Source organism: Bombina bombina, chromosome 2 (genome assembly GCF_027579735.1).
Source record: "Bombina bombina isolate aBomBom1 chromosome 2, aBomBom1.pri, whole genome shotgun sequence".
Taxonomy (NCBI): Eukaryota; Metazoa; Chordata; class Amphibia; order Anura; family Bombinatoridae; genus Bombina; species Bombina bombina.
Window position 1 is genome coordinate 1,105,725,236 of NC_069500.1, and position 13,516 is coordinate 1,105,738,751.

The 13,516-nt window shown below is 42.1% G+C and overlaps 1 protein-coding gene across 1 annotated transcript in view; it reads left to right on the forward strand.

Moving 5' to 3' along the window:
* Window positions 1–13,516, forward strand: part of TMEM131L (transmembrane 131 like) — a gene marked incomplete in the record, with an annotated part of 682,792 nt that overhangs the window by 336,939 nt on the left and 332,337 nt on the right. The window contains 1 exon segment of the mRNA XM_053703753.1: window positions 3,530–3,599. Within this exon segment, the coding sequence (XP_053559728.1) occupies window positions 3,530–3,599 (70 nt within the window).

Below are 13,516 nucleotides of genomic sequence, written 5' to 3' on the forward strand. Positions count from 1 at the left end.
GGAGCCCCGAGAATTTTTACAAAGGTTCTGGGCTCACTTCTGGCGGTTCTAAGACCGCGGGGCATAGCGGTGGCTCCTTATCTAGACGACATCCTGATACAGGCGTCAAGCTTTCAAATTGCCAAGTCTCATACAGAGATAGTTCTGGCATTTCTGAAGTCCCATGGGTGGAAAGTGAACGTGGAAAAGAGTTCTCTATCCCCACTCACAAGAGTCTCCTTCCTAGAGACTCTTATAGATTCTGTAGAGATGAAAATTTACCTGACGGAGTCCAGGTTATCAAAACTTCTAAATGCTTGCCGTGTCCTTCATTCCATTCCACGACCGTCAGTGGCTCAGTGCATGGAAGTAATCAGCTTAATGGTAGCGGCAATGGACATAGTGCCATTTGCGCGCCTGCATCTCAGACCGCTGCAATTATGCATGCTAAGTCAGTGGAATGGGGATTACTCAGATTTGTCTCCTCTACTAAATCTGGATCAAGAGACCAGAGAGTCTTTTCGCAGGCCAGATTGGACGATTGTAACAACAGATGCCAGCCTTCTAGGTTGGGGTGCAGTCTGGAACTCCCTGAAGGCTCAGGGATCGTGGACTCAGGAGGAGAAACTCCTCCCAATAAATATTCTGGAGTTAAGAGCAATATTCAAGGCTCTTCTAGCTTGGCCTCAGTTAGCAACCCTGAGGTTCATCAGATTTCAGTCGGACAACATCACGACTGTGGCTTACATTAACCATCAAGGGGGAACCAGGAGTTCCCTAGCGATGTTAGAAGTCTCAAAGATAATTCGCTGGGCAGAGTCTCACTCTTGCCACCTGTCAGCGATCCACATCCCAGGCGTAGAGAACTGGGAGGCGGATTTTCTAAGTCGTCAGACTTTTCATCCTGGGGAGTGGGAACTCCATCCGGAGGTCTTTGCTCAACTGGTCCATCGTTGGGGCAAACCAGAATTGGATCTCATGGCGTCTCGCCAGACCGCCAAGCTTTCTTGTTACGGATCCAGGTCCAGGGACCCAGAAGCGACGCTGATAGATGCTCTAGCAGCGCCTTGGTTCTTCAACCTGGCTTATGTGTTTCCACCGTTTCCTCTGCTCCTTCGACTGATTGCCAAAATCAAACAGGAGAGAGCATCGGTGATCCTGATAGCGCCTGCGTGGCCACGCAGGACCTGGTATGCAGACCTAGTGGACATGTCATCCTTTCCGCCATGGACTCTGCCTCTGCGACAGGACCTTCTAATACAAATCTAATTTCTCTGAGACTGACTGCATGGAGATTGAACGCTTGATTCTATCAAGGCGTGGCTTCTCCGAGTCAGTCATTGATACCTTAATACAGGCTCGGAAGCCTGTCACCAGGAATATTTACCACAATATATGGCGTAAATATCTTTATTGGTGTGAATCCAAGAATTACTCATGGAGTAAGGTTAGGATTCCTAGGATATTGTCCTTTCTCCAAGAGGGTTTGGACAAAGGATTATCAGCTAGTTCCTTAAAAGGACAGATTTCTGCTCTGTCTATTCTTTTGCACAAGCGTCTGGCAGAGGTTCCAGACGTCCAGGCATTTTGTCAGGCTTTGGTTAGAATTAAGCCTGCGTTTAAACCTGTTGCTCCCCCGTGGAGCTTAAACTTGGTTCTTAAAGTAAACTTTTATCTTGGAAAGTTCTGTTTTTGATGGCTATTTCCTCGGCTCGGAGAGTCTCTGAGCTATCTGCCTTACAATGTGATTCTCCTTATCTGATTTTTCATGCAGATAAGGTAGTTCTGCGTACCAAACCTGGGTTTTTACCTAAGGTGGTTTCTAACAAGAATATCAATCAAGAGATTGTTGTTCCATCATTGTGTCCTAATCCTTCTTCAAAGAAGGAACGTCTTTTACATAATCTGGACGTAGTCCGTGCCTTGAAGTTTTACTTACAAGCTACTAAAGATTTTCATCAAACATCTTCCCTGTTTGTCGTTTACTCTGGACAGAGGAGAGGTCAAAAAGCTTTGGCAACCTCTCTTTCATTTTGGCTTCGGAGCATAATACGCCTAGCCTATGAGACTGCTGGACAGCAGCCCCCTGAAAGGATTACAGCTCATTCTACTAGAGCTGTGGCTTCCACCTGGGCCTTTAAAAATGAGGCCTCTGTTGAACAGATTTGCAAGGCTGCGACTTGGTCTTTGCTTCACACCTTTTCAAAATTTTACAAATTTGATACTTTTGCTTCTTCGGAGGCTGTTTTTGGGAGAAAGGTTCTTCAGGCAGTGGTTCCTTCAGTTTAATCCTACCTTGTCCCTCCCATCATCCGTGTACTTTAGCTTTGGTATTGGTATCCCACAAGTAATGGATGATCCGTGGACTGGATACACTTAACAAGAGAAAACATAATTTATGCTTACCTGATAAATTTATTTCTCTTGTAGTGTATCCAGTCCACGGCCCGCCCTGTCATTTTAAGGCAGGTCTAAAATTTAATTAAACTACAGTCACCACTGCACCCTATGGTTTCTCCTTTCTCTGTTTGTTTCGGTTGAATGACTGGATATGGCAGTTAGGGGAGGAGCTATATAGCAGCTCTGCTGTGGGTGATCCTCTTGCAACTTCCTGTTGGGAAGGAGAATATCCCATAAGTAATGGATGATCCGTGGACTGGATACACTACAAGAGAAATAAATTTATCAGGTAAGCATAAATTATGTTTTCTTTTCATGGCAGCGATATCTCTGTTTCAGACCCCATTAGATTCACGCTCTTTGCATCTTTTCGCCATGGTCACAACTTGCAGAGTCAGGAAGCATCAAGTGCTTAACTCGGTTGCTGTAATACATTGCAGCTAAAGCAGAAAAGAGCGCTAGTTGATGGTGAGTGCTCAGTGCAGTAAAAGATAAGGTTGGGCAATGCCAGATGCCATGTTCCTGTTACAGTGTTGATGTTAAAGGGACACAAAACCCAAATTATTTCTTTCATGATTCAGATAGAGCATGTGATTTTAAGCAAATTTCTAATTTATTTATTTCATTCTCTTGCTATCCTTATTTGAAAAAGCAGGAATTTAAGCATAGGAGCCGGACCATTTTCAGTACAGCACCTGTGTAGCACCTGCTGATTGGTCCCGTAAATGTAGCCACCAATCAACAAGTCCTACCCAGGTGCTGAACCAGAAATGGGCCGGCTCCTATGCTTACATTCCTGCTGTTTCAAATAAGGATAGCAAGAGAATGAAGAAATAATAAAAAATTAATAAATAAATTAGAAAGTTGCTTAAAATCACATGCTCTATCTGAATCATGAAAGAAAAAAATGTGGGTTTTGTATCCCTTTAAGATGTTCATGACACATCCCATACTGTACGCCTATGCTTGTATCTGCCAAAGGTCCATTGACAGGTTTTTTATCTGTGGGCTCTAAGTTAGGTAAGCCCAGTTTAGGTAAGGCAAATGACACGTGTTCAAACTGATTTATCTGTAAGTGTAATTGTTATTATTTTATTGCATTTTAATATAGTGTCCTATATTTCATACAGTGTATTTTAATTTCTTGCAGCCAGCAAACATGCAATTTAAGATGATCGGTGAATGTGGAATGCACCCAATAATCAGGAGTTTAGATGCTGGTAAGTATTTTTTACTCCTAGTATAGTTAAAGGGACAGTTTACTTGAACACTGGTATAGTTAGTTTACCATATCCAGCACTGTTATATTAATATACTTTTTACCTCTATGATTGTATCTAAGCCTCTGCAGACTGTCCCCTTTTCTCAGTGCTTTTTACAAACTTGCAGTTTAGAAAATCAGTGCTAGTTCCTGCATGACTTCACTGAAGTGAGCACAATGTTATCTATATGGCACACATGAACTAGCATTGGCTGTAAATGGGTAGTAAAAGCTATATATATTGTTTTGATCAATACATTTTTTTAAGTAGACTCCCTTTAAAGGAATAGTCTCGTCAAAATTTAAACTTTCATGTTTCAGATAGTGCAGGCAATTTTAAGAAACTTTCTAATTTACTCCTATTATCAAATTTTTCTTTGTTCTCCTGGAATCTTTATTTGAAAAAGCAAGAATGTAAGCATAGGAGCCGGCCCATTTTTGGTTCAGCACCTGGTTAGCACTTTCCGATTGGTGTCTAAATGTAGCCATCCAGGCGCTGAACAAAATTGGGCCAGCCGTAAGCTTACATTCAAATAACGCTACCAAGAGATCAAAGAAAATGTAATAATAGGAGTAAATTAGAAAGTTGCTTAAAATTGCCTGCTCTATCTAAATCATGAAAGTTTAATTTTGACTTGACTGTTCCTTTAAGTAGATAGTGCACAAAGGAGAGAATTGAAACTTCACCAAATATTCTATAGATATTCATGAATGCGTATGTTCATCCTTTTATTCACACAGCTTAAATGGACCAGGGGCACCTCTCATGAGTTTAGTGTATTTACAGAATGGCAAGCTGAGCAGTTTTCCACAAACATATCGAGTGGTTATACATATGACACTAAGATGAAGATTGTAATCTCCATTCACTTTCAGTACATTTTATTCTGTATGAGTCCTAAGTGAGGTTTTTTTTTCTTTTCATTTTGAGAATTTTGTATTATACAGATTAAACATTTCAAGGAAAGAAAACATTCAGTAGGGTATCTCCAGTTAAAACGTGCAATATTATGTCTTATCTTAGGCAGTAATCAGTTCTAAGAAACACTATTGTTTATTGTGTGTAATGATGTAATGCTTGACGTACTGCCATGTTTGACTTCAGTATTTATCAGTCTTGTTTTCTTATGTTAAAAAAAAAAAAATTTCTTCTGTTAAGTGTGATCAGTCCACGGGTCATCATTACTTCTGGGATATTACTCCTCCCCAACAGGAAGTGCAAGAGGATTCACCCAGCAGAGCTGCATATAGCTCCTCCCCTCTACGTCACTCCCAGTCATTCTCTTGCACCCAACGACTAGATAGGATGTGTGAGAGGACTATGGTGATTATACTTAGTTTTATATCTTCAATCAAAAGTTTGTTATTTTAAAATAGCACCGGAGTGTGTTATTACCTCTCTGGCAGAGTTTGAAGAAGAATCTACCAGAGTTTTGCTATGATTTTAGCCGGAGTAGTTAAGATCATATTGCTGTTCTCGGCCATCTGAGGAGTGAGGTAAACTTCAGATCAGGGGACAGCGGGCAGATGAATCTGCATAGAGGTATGTAGCAGTTTTTATTTTCTGACAATGGAATTGATGAGAAAATCCTGCCATACAGATATAATGTCATGTATGTATACTTTACACTTCAGTATTCTGGGGAATGGTACTTCACTAGAATTACACTGTAAGAAAGACATAAAGCTGTTTAATAACTAGAGATTATGTTTAACGTTTTTGCTGGAATGTAAAATCGTTTTCATTTGCTGAGGTACTGTGTGAATAAATGTTTGGGCACTATTTTTCCACTTGGCAGTTGCTTAATCTGTTTTTCTGACAGTTTCTGTTCTCCCTCACTGCTGTGTGTGAGGGGGAGGGGCCGTTTTTTGGCGCTTTTACTATGCATCAAATATTTCAGTCAGCAACTCATTGTATTCCCTGCATGATCCGGTTCATCTCTACAGAGCTCAGGGGTCTTCAAAACTTATTTTGAGGGAGGTAATTTCTCTCAGCAGAGCTGTGAGAATTATAGTTTGACTGAGATAAAAAAACGTTTATTCTGTAATTTGTTTCCTGCTTTCAGAATTTGTTATCTTTGCTAATGGGATTAAACCTTTGCTAAAGTTGTGTTGTTTACAAGATAACTGTTTCAATTTATTAATTTTCAACTGTCATAGATCTTCTGTGCTTCTTAAAGGCACAGTACGTTTTAATATTATTCTAATTGAATTGTATTTCCAAGTTGCAAGTTTATTTGCTAGTGTGTTAAACATGTCTGATTCAGAGGATGATACCTGTGTCATTTGTTGCAATGCCAAAGTGGAGCCCAATAGAAATTTATGTACTAACTGTATTGATGCTACTTTAAATAAAAGTCAATCTGTACAAATTGAACAAATTTCACCAAACAACGAGGGGAGAGTTATGCCGACTAACTCGCCTCACGTGTCAGTACCTACATCTCCCGCTCAGAGGGAGGTGCGTGATATTGTAGCGCCGAGTACATCTGGGCGGCCATTACAAATCACATTACAGGATATGGCTACTGTTATGACTGAGGTTTTGGCTAAATTACCAGAACTAAGAGGTAAGCGTGATCACTCTGGGGTGAGAACAGAGTGCGCTGATAATATTAGGGCCATGTCAGACACTGCGTCACAGGTGGCAGAACATGAGGACGGAGAACTTCATTCTGTGGGTGACGGTTCTGATCCAAACAGACTGGATTCAGATATTTCAAATTTTAAATTTAAACTGGAAAACCTCCGTGTATTACTAGGGGAGGTGTTAGCGGCTCTGAATGATTGTAACACAGTTGCAATACCAGAGAAAATGTGTAGGTTGGATAAATATTTTGCAGTACCGACGAGTACTGAGGTTTTTCCTATACCTAAGAGACTTACTGAAATTGTTACTAAGGAGTGGGATAGACCCGGTGTGCCGTTCTCACCCCCTCCGATATTTAGAAAAATGTTTCCAATAGACGCCACCACAAGGGACTTATGGCAAACGGTCCCTAAGGTGGAGGGAGCAGTTTCTACCTTAGCTAAGCGTACCACTATCCCGGTGGAGGATAGCTGTGCTTTTTCAGATCCAATGGATAAAAAGTTAGAGGGTTACCTTAAGAAAATGTTTGTTCAACAAGGTTTTATATTGCAACCCCTTGCATGCATTGCGCCGATCACGGCTGCAGCGGCATTCTGGATTGAGTCTCTGGAAGAGAACATTGGTTCAGCTACTCTGGACGACATTACGGACAGGCTTAGAGTCCTTAAACTATCTAATTCATTCATTTCGGAGGCCGTAGTACATCTTACTAAACTTACGGCGAAGAATTCAGGATTCGCCATTCAGGCACGCAGGGCGCTGTGGCTAAAATCCTGGTCAGCTGATGTTACTTCTAAGTCTAAATTGCTTAATATACCTTTCAAAGGGCAGACCTTATTCGGGCCCGGGTTGAAAGAGATTATCGCTGACATTACAGGAGGTAAAGGCCATGCCCTGCCTCAGGACAAAGCCAAAGCCAAGACTAGACAGTCTAATTTTCGTTCCTTTCGTAATTTCAAAGCAGGAGCAGCATCAACTTCCTCTGCACCAAAACAGGAAGGAGCTGTTGCTCGCTACAGACAAGGCTGGAAACCTAACCAGTCCTGGAACAAGGGCAAGCAGACTAGGAAACCTGCTGCTGCCCCTAAAACAGCATGAATTGAGGGCCCCCGATCCGGGATCGGATCTAGTGGGGGGCAGACTTTCTCTCTTCGCCCAGGCTTGGGCAAGAGATGTTCAGGATCCCTGGGCGCTAGAGATAATATCTCAGGGATACCTTCTGGACTTCAAATACTCTCCTCCAAGAGAGAGATTTCATCTGTCAAGATTGTCAACAATCCAGACAAAGAAAGAGGCGTTTCTACGCTGCGTACAAGAGCTCTTGTTAATGGGAGTAATCCATCCAGTTCCACGATCGGAACAGGGACAGGGGTTTTACTCAAATCTGTTTGTGGTTCCCAAAAAAGAGGGAACTTTCAGACCAATCCTGGACTTAAAGATCCTAAACAAATTCCTAAGAGTTCCATCGTTCAAGATGGAGACTATTCGGACAATTTTACCTATGATCCAAGAGGGTCAATACATGACCACTGTAGATTTAAAATATGCTTACCTTCACATACCGATTCACAAAGATCATTATCGGTACCTAAGGTTTGCCTTCCTAGACAGGCATTACCAGTTTGTGGCTCTTCCATTCGGATTGGCTACAGCTCCAAGAATCTTCACAAAGGTTCTGGGTGCTCTTCTGGCGGTACTAAGACCGCGGGGAATCTCGGTAGCTCCATACCTAGACGACATTCTGATACAAGCTTCAAGCTTTCAAACTGCCAAGTCTCATACAGAGTTAGTGCTGGCATTTCTAAGGTCACATGGATGGAAGGTGAACGAAAAGAAAAGTTCACTCGTTCCACTCACAAGAGTTCCCTTCCTGGGGACTCTTATAGATTCTGTAGAAATGAAGATTTACCTGACAGAGGACAGGCTAACAAGACTTCAAAGTGCTTGCCGCACCCTTCATTCCATTCAACACCCGTCAGTGGCTCAATGCATGGAGGTAATCGGCTTAATGGTAGCGGCAATGGACATAGTACCCTTTGCACGCTTACACCTCAGACCACTGCAACTGTGCATGCTAAGTCAGTGGAATAGGGATTACTCAGACTTATCCCCTTCTCTGAATCTGGATCAAGAGACCAGAAATTCTCTTCTATGGTGGCTTTCTCGGCCACATCTGTCCAGGGGGATGCCATTCAGCAGACCAGACTGGACAATTGTAACAACAGACGCCAGCCTTCTAGGTTGGGGTGCCGTCTGGAATTCTCTGAAGGCTCAGGGACAATGGAGTCAGGAGGAGAGTCTCCTGCCAATAAACATTCTGGAATTGAGAGCAGTTCTCAATGCCCTCCTGGCTTGGCCCCAGTTGACAACTCGGGGGTTCATCAGGTTTCAGTCGGACAACATCACGACTGTAGCTTACATCAACCATCAGGGAGGGACAAGAAGCTCCCTAGCTATGATGGAAGTATCAAAGATAATTTGTTGGGCAGAGTCTCACTCTTGCCACCTGTCAGCAATCCACATCCCGGGAGTGGAGAACTGGGAGGCGGATTTCTTAAGTCGTCAGACTTTTCATCCGGGGGAGTGGGAACTTCATCCGGAGGTCTTTGCCCAAATACTTCGACGTTGGGGCAAACCAGAGATAGATCTCATGGCGTCTCGACAGAACGCCAAGCTTCCTCGTTACGGGTCCAGATCCAGGGATCCAGGAGCAGTCCTGATAGATGCTCTGACAGCACCTTGGGACTTGTGTTTCAACCCTTCCCGTTGCTTCCTCGATTGATTGCCAGAATCAAACAAGAGAGAGCATCAGTGATTCTAATAGCACCTGCGTGGCCACGCAGGACTTGGTATGCAGACCTGGTGGACATGTCATCCTGTCCACCTTGGTCTCTACCTCTGAAACAGGACCTTCTGATACAGGGTCCCTTCAAACATCAAAATCTAACTTCTCTGAAGCTGACTGCTTGGAAATTGAACGCTTGATTTTATCAAGACGTGGATTTTCTGAGTCAGTTATTGATACCTTAATACAGGCTAGGAAACCTGTTACCAGAAAGATTTACCATAAGATATGGCGTAAATACCTATATTGGTGTGAATCCAAAGGTTACTCTTGGAGTAAGGTTAGGATTCCTAGGATATTGTCTTTTCTACAAGAAGGTTTAGAAAAGGGTTTATCTGCTAGTTCATTAAAGGGACAGATCTCAGCTCTGTCCATTCTGTTACACAAACGTCTGTCAGAAGTTCCTGACGTCCAGGCTTTTTGTCAGGCTTTGGCCAGAATTAAGTTCCGTTTGAACCCCTTCATTCCATTGATATAAAGTTGTTATCTTGGAAAGTTCTATTTTTAATGGCTATTTCCTCGGCTCGAAGAGTCTCTGAATTATCAGCCTTACATTGTGATTCTCCTTATTTGATTTTTCATTCGGATAAGGTAGTCCTGCGTACTAAACCTGGGTTCTTACCTAAGGTAGTTACTAACAGGAATATCAATCAAGAGATTGTTGTTCCTTCTTTATGCCCAAATCCTTCTTCAAAGAAGGAACGTCTACTGCACAACCTGGATGTAGTCCGTGCTCTAAAATTTTACTTACAGGCAACTAAGGAATTTCGACAAACGTCTTCTCTGTTTGTCATTTACTCTGGGCAGAGGAGAGGTCAAAAAGCTTCCGCTACCTCTCTTTCTTTTTGGCTTCGTAGCATAATTCGTTTAGCTTATGAGACTGCTGGACAGCAGCCTCCTGAAAGAATTACAGCTCATTCTACTAGAGCTGTGGCTTCCACTTGGGCCTTCAAGAATGAGGCCTCTGTTGAACAGATTTGCAAGGCTGCAACTTGGTCTTCGCTTCATACTTTTTCCAAATTTTACAAATTTGACACTTTTGCTTCATCGGAGGCTATTTTTGGGAGAAAGGTTCTTCAGGCAGTGGTTCCTTCTGTATAAAGAGCCTGCCTATCCCTCCCGTCATCCGTGTACTTTTGCTTTGGTATTGGTATCCCAGAAGTAATGATGACCCGTGGACTGATCACACTTAACAGAAGAAAACATAATTTATGCTTACCTGATAAATTCCTTTCTTCTGTAGTGTGATCAGTCCACGGCCCGCCCTGTTTTTAAGGCAGGTAAATATTTTTTAATTTATACTCCAGTCACCACTTCACCCTTGGCTTTTCCTTTCTCGTTGGTCCTTGGTCGAATGACTGGGAGTGACGTAGAGGGGAGGAGCTATATGCAGCTCTGCTGGGTGAATCCTCTTGCACTTCCTGTTGGGGAGGAGTAATATCCCAGAAGTAATGATGACCCGTGGACTGATCACACTACAGAAGAAAGGAATTTATCAGGTAAGCATAAATTATGTTATTTTAAGATAAATGAGTGACGGCTGTGAGGTTCAGTTAAACAGACATTAAACTCATGGCACATATCAGCAATTAAGCACGAAATAACAAAAAATGTTTTAAAATAATTTAATATGTCTTGCCAATTACATTGTTTTGCAAACCAGGATCGATTACGTTATACATTTCTTAAATAGCCTACACCAGTGATGACTAACCTTTATGTTTCAGATCTACATTTCCCATGATGCTTAGCTAGTCTGCAGAGTGCCTAAGCATCATGGGAAATATAGTTTCAAAACATCTGGGGTGCCAAGGTTAGTCATGAGTGGCCTAGACTGTTGTATAATTTGTTGCTCTATCTGAATCATTTTGAATTTACTGTCTAGCTAAAGTTAAATATTAACACTCTTTGAACAGTAGACTGCAGTTTTTACTTCTGTTTATGCCGTGAATGATCAATAGTGACTTTCTCTTTAGTTGTTTCTTAACAGCTGTCTGTAGTAGCTAACTAAAACGTATAGCTAATAATGTGATAACTACTAAAAGCAGATTACCTATTACACTTCAGCAAGGGGTGGTTTATCCCCTCTATCAGATCCGAAGACTAACTTTATCATTTGAATATGAACTGTCTATTCTGTAAATTGTTTGTCTCTGTTGCCCTCTAGCTCCCATTGCAGCTTATAAGCTATATACTTTTTTCTTTTTTCCCTTTACTTTATGTGTATATAAAGGTATTATTGCACAATTCCTATTTTAAAGATATCACAAGCAAAGTATTTTCTTTTTTAAGACACGATCAGTCCACGGATCATCTAATTACTAATGGGATATTCACCTCCTGGTCAGCAGGAGGAGGCAAAGAGCACCACAGCAGAGCTGTTAAATAGCTCTTCCCTTCCCTCCCACTCCAGTTATTCTCTTTGCCTACGTTAGTGATAGGAAGAGGTAAAGTGAGGTGTTAGATTAGATTCTTCAATCAAGAGTTTATTATTTTTAAAGTAGTACAAGATTGTGCTGCTTTGTCCTAGGGTGTAGCCATAGTCCATATCAGTCTCTTCAGTAGAGCTTTGGTGGCTTTAGAGCAATGGGAACTTGTGGGACATAATTCTCACTGCGCCTCCCATACTGATGCTGCCCTTACTAAGAAAATCTGAGGGATTAATCAAGACTTTCGTTATATTACAGGTCCATGGGAGGGAGAGGACCTCTTAAACCTGGTACTGCCTTACTATCCGGCAGAAAATGAGGTAAGTGCTGACTTTTTTTCGGGGGGAAGTAAACTCAGAGAATGGTTAGACACTTTATTTTTTATTTGGACCTCATTAAATTTTGGCTCTTTATTAAGGGTTACAGAGTTATGGGACTGTATGTGATGCATTAGCTCTCCTCCCGGCGGTTGATTAATAGCCGACCGGGACATTGCACTATTACTGCAAGCTCAATGTGAGACTAACAGCTACCCAATACATTGAATGCTGATGTGGGTTAGTGCTGCAGGCTCAATTTGGGGTGGTTCCATGTTTGCTCTGTGTGTCTGGGACTGACAGCTACCCTATACTTTGCGTGTTGCTGTGGGCTAATACTGCAGGCTCCATGTGTGGTGGTTCCACGTTTAGGCTGTATGTCTGGGACTGGCAGCTGCTCAGTATATTGCATATTTATATTTGTTGTGTTGCGGGTTCAGTTTGAGGATTCACGTTTGGAATGTGTGTCTGGCTGACAGTTGCACGATTTGAGTTTTGAGCGGTCTGTTGTTGTTCTCCCGGCGCCTTCACTTGTTACAAATTAATGGCGACCGGGAGATGGCTTTTGGTAACGCCCACAATGGGCGGAGTTTTGGTGTGGCGCCAATATTGTTGCACGCCACTTTGCTAAGCTTCTGTTTTTGGAAGGAGGAAAACAATTTAGAAAATCAGAGGAGACATCTGGGTGTTTGTTCTCTGTACCGGACAGTCCTACAGCAATGAGTCCGGAATTTTTGCCGAGCAGCAGCGCTGGCAGGCACCTCAGCTAGGCTTAGCTGAGGTGAAGAGGTTGCAATATGTTGTACTAAGTCAGACATGTTTGCACAAGAGTCCAGGTAGCTCGCAGTAATGAATCATAAGGTCTACACTCTAAAGAGTAGACGATCAATAAAGTGCAGAAAAAAATTACACTTTAAAAATTAAAGAAACAGTAAAGTTTTTTTCTGCGTTAGTTTTGTCTTTGATAATCACCTATATGTGAGTCAGATTGGTCCCAGAGACTCTACATATTGTCCCCTTATTATTTTAAAACGCACAGACAGCATGAAAACGTGGTGCCACCAATATAACATTTTTAGTCTTCAAATGCAGTGCCCTGCGCTTCCTCATAAACTCCACAGAGAGTTACTTTGCAAGACATTGCCTCCTAATATCATTGAAGCGATATCTGTTGCATTGTTTGTTTTTCTCATGCTGTAGGGAAAACAATTGAGAAAATGTATTTCTCCAACATAGGTGTGTCCGGTCCACGGCGTCATCCTTACTTGTGGGATATTCTCTTCCCCAACAGGAAATGGCAAAGAGCCCAGCAAAGCTGGTCACATGATCCCTCCTAGGCTCCGCCTACCCCAGTCATTCTCTTTGCCGTTGTACAGGCAACATCTCCACGGAGATGGCTTAGAGTTTTTTAGTGTTTAACTGTAGTTTTTATTATTCAATCAAGAGTTTGTTATTTTAAAATAGTGCTGGTATGTACTATTTACTCTGAAACAGAAAAGAGATGAAGATTTCTGTTTGTAAGAGGAAAATGATTTTAGCAACCGTTACTAAAATCCATGGCTGTTCCACACAGGACTGTTGAGAGGAATTAACTTCAGTTGGGGGAACAGTGAGCAGTCTTTTGCTGCTTGAGGTATGACACATTCTAACAAGACGATGTAATGCTGGAAGCTGTCATTTTCCCTATGGGATCCG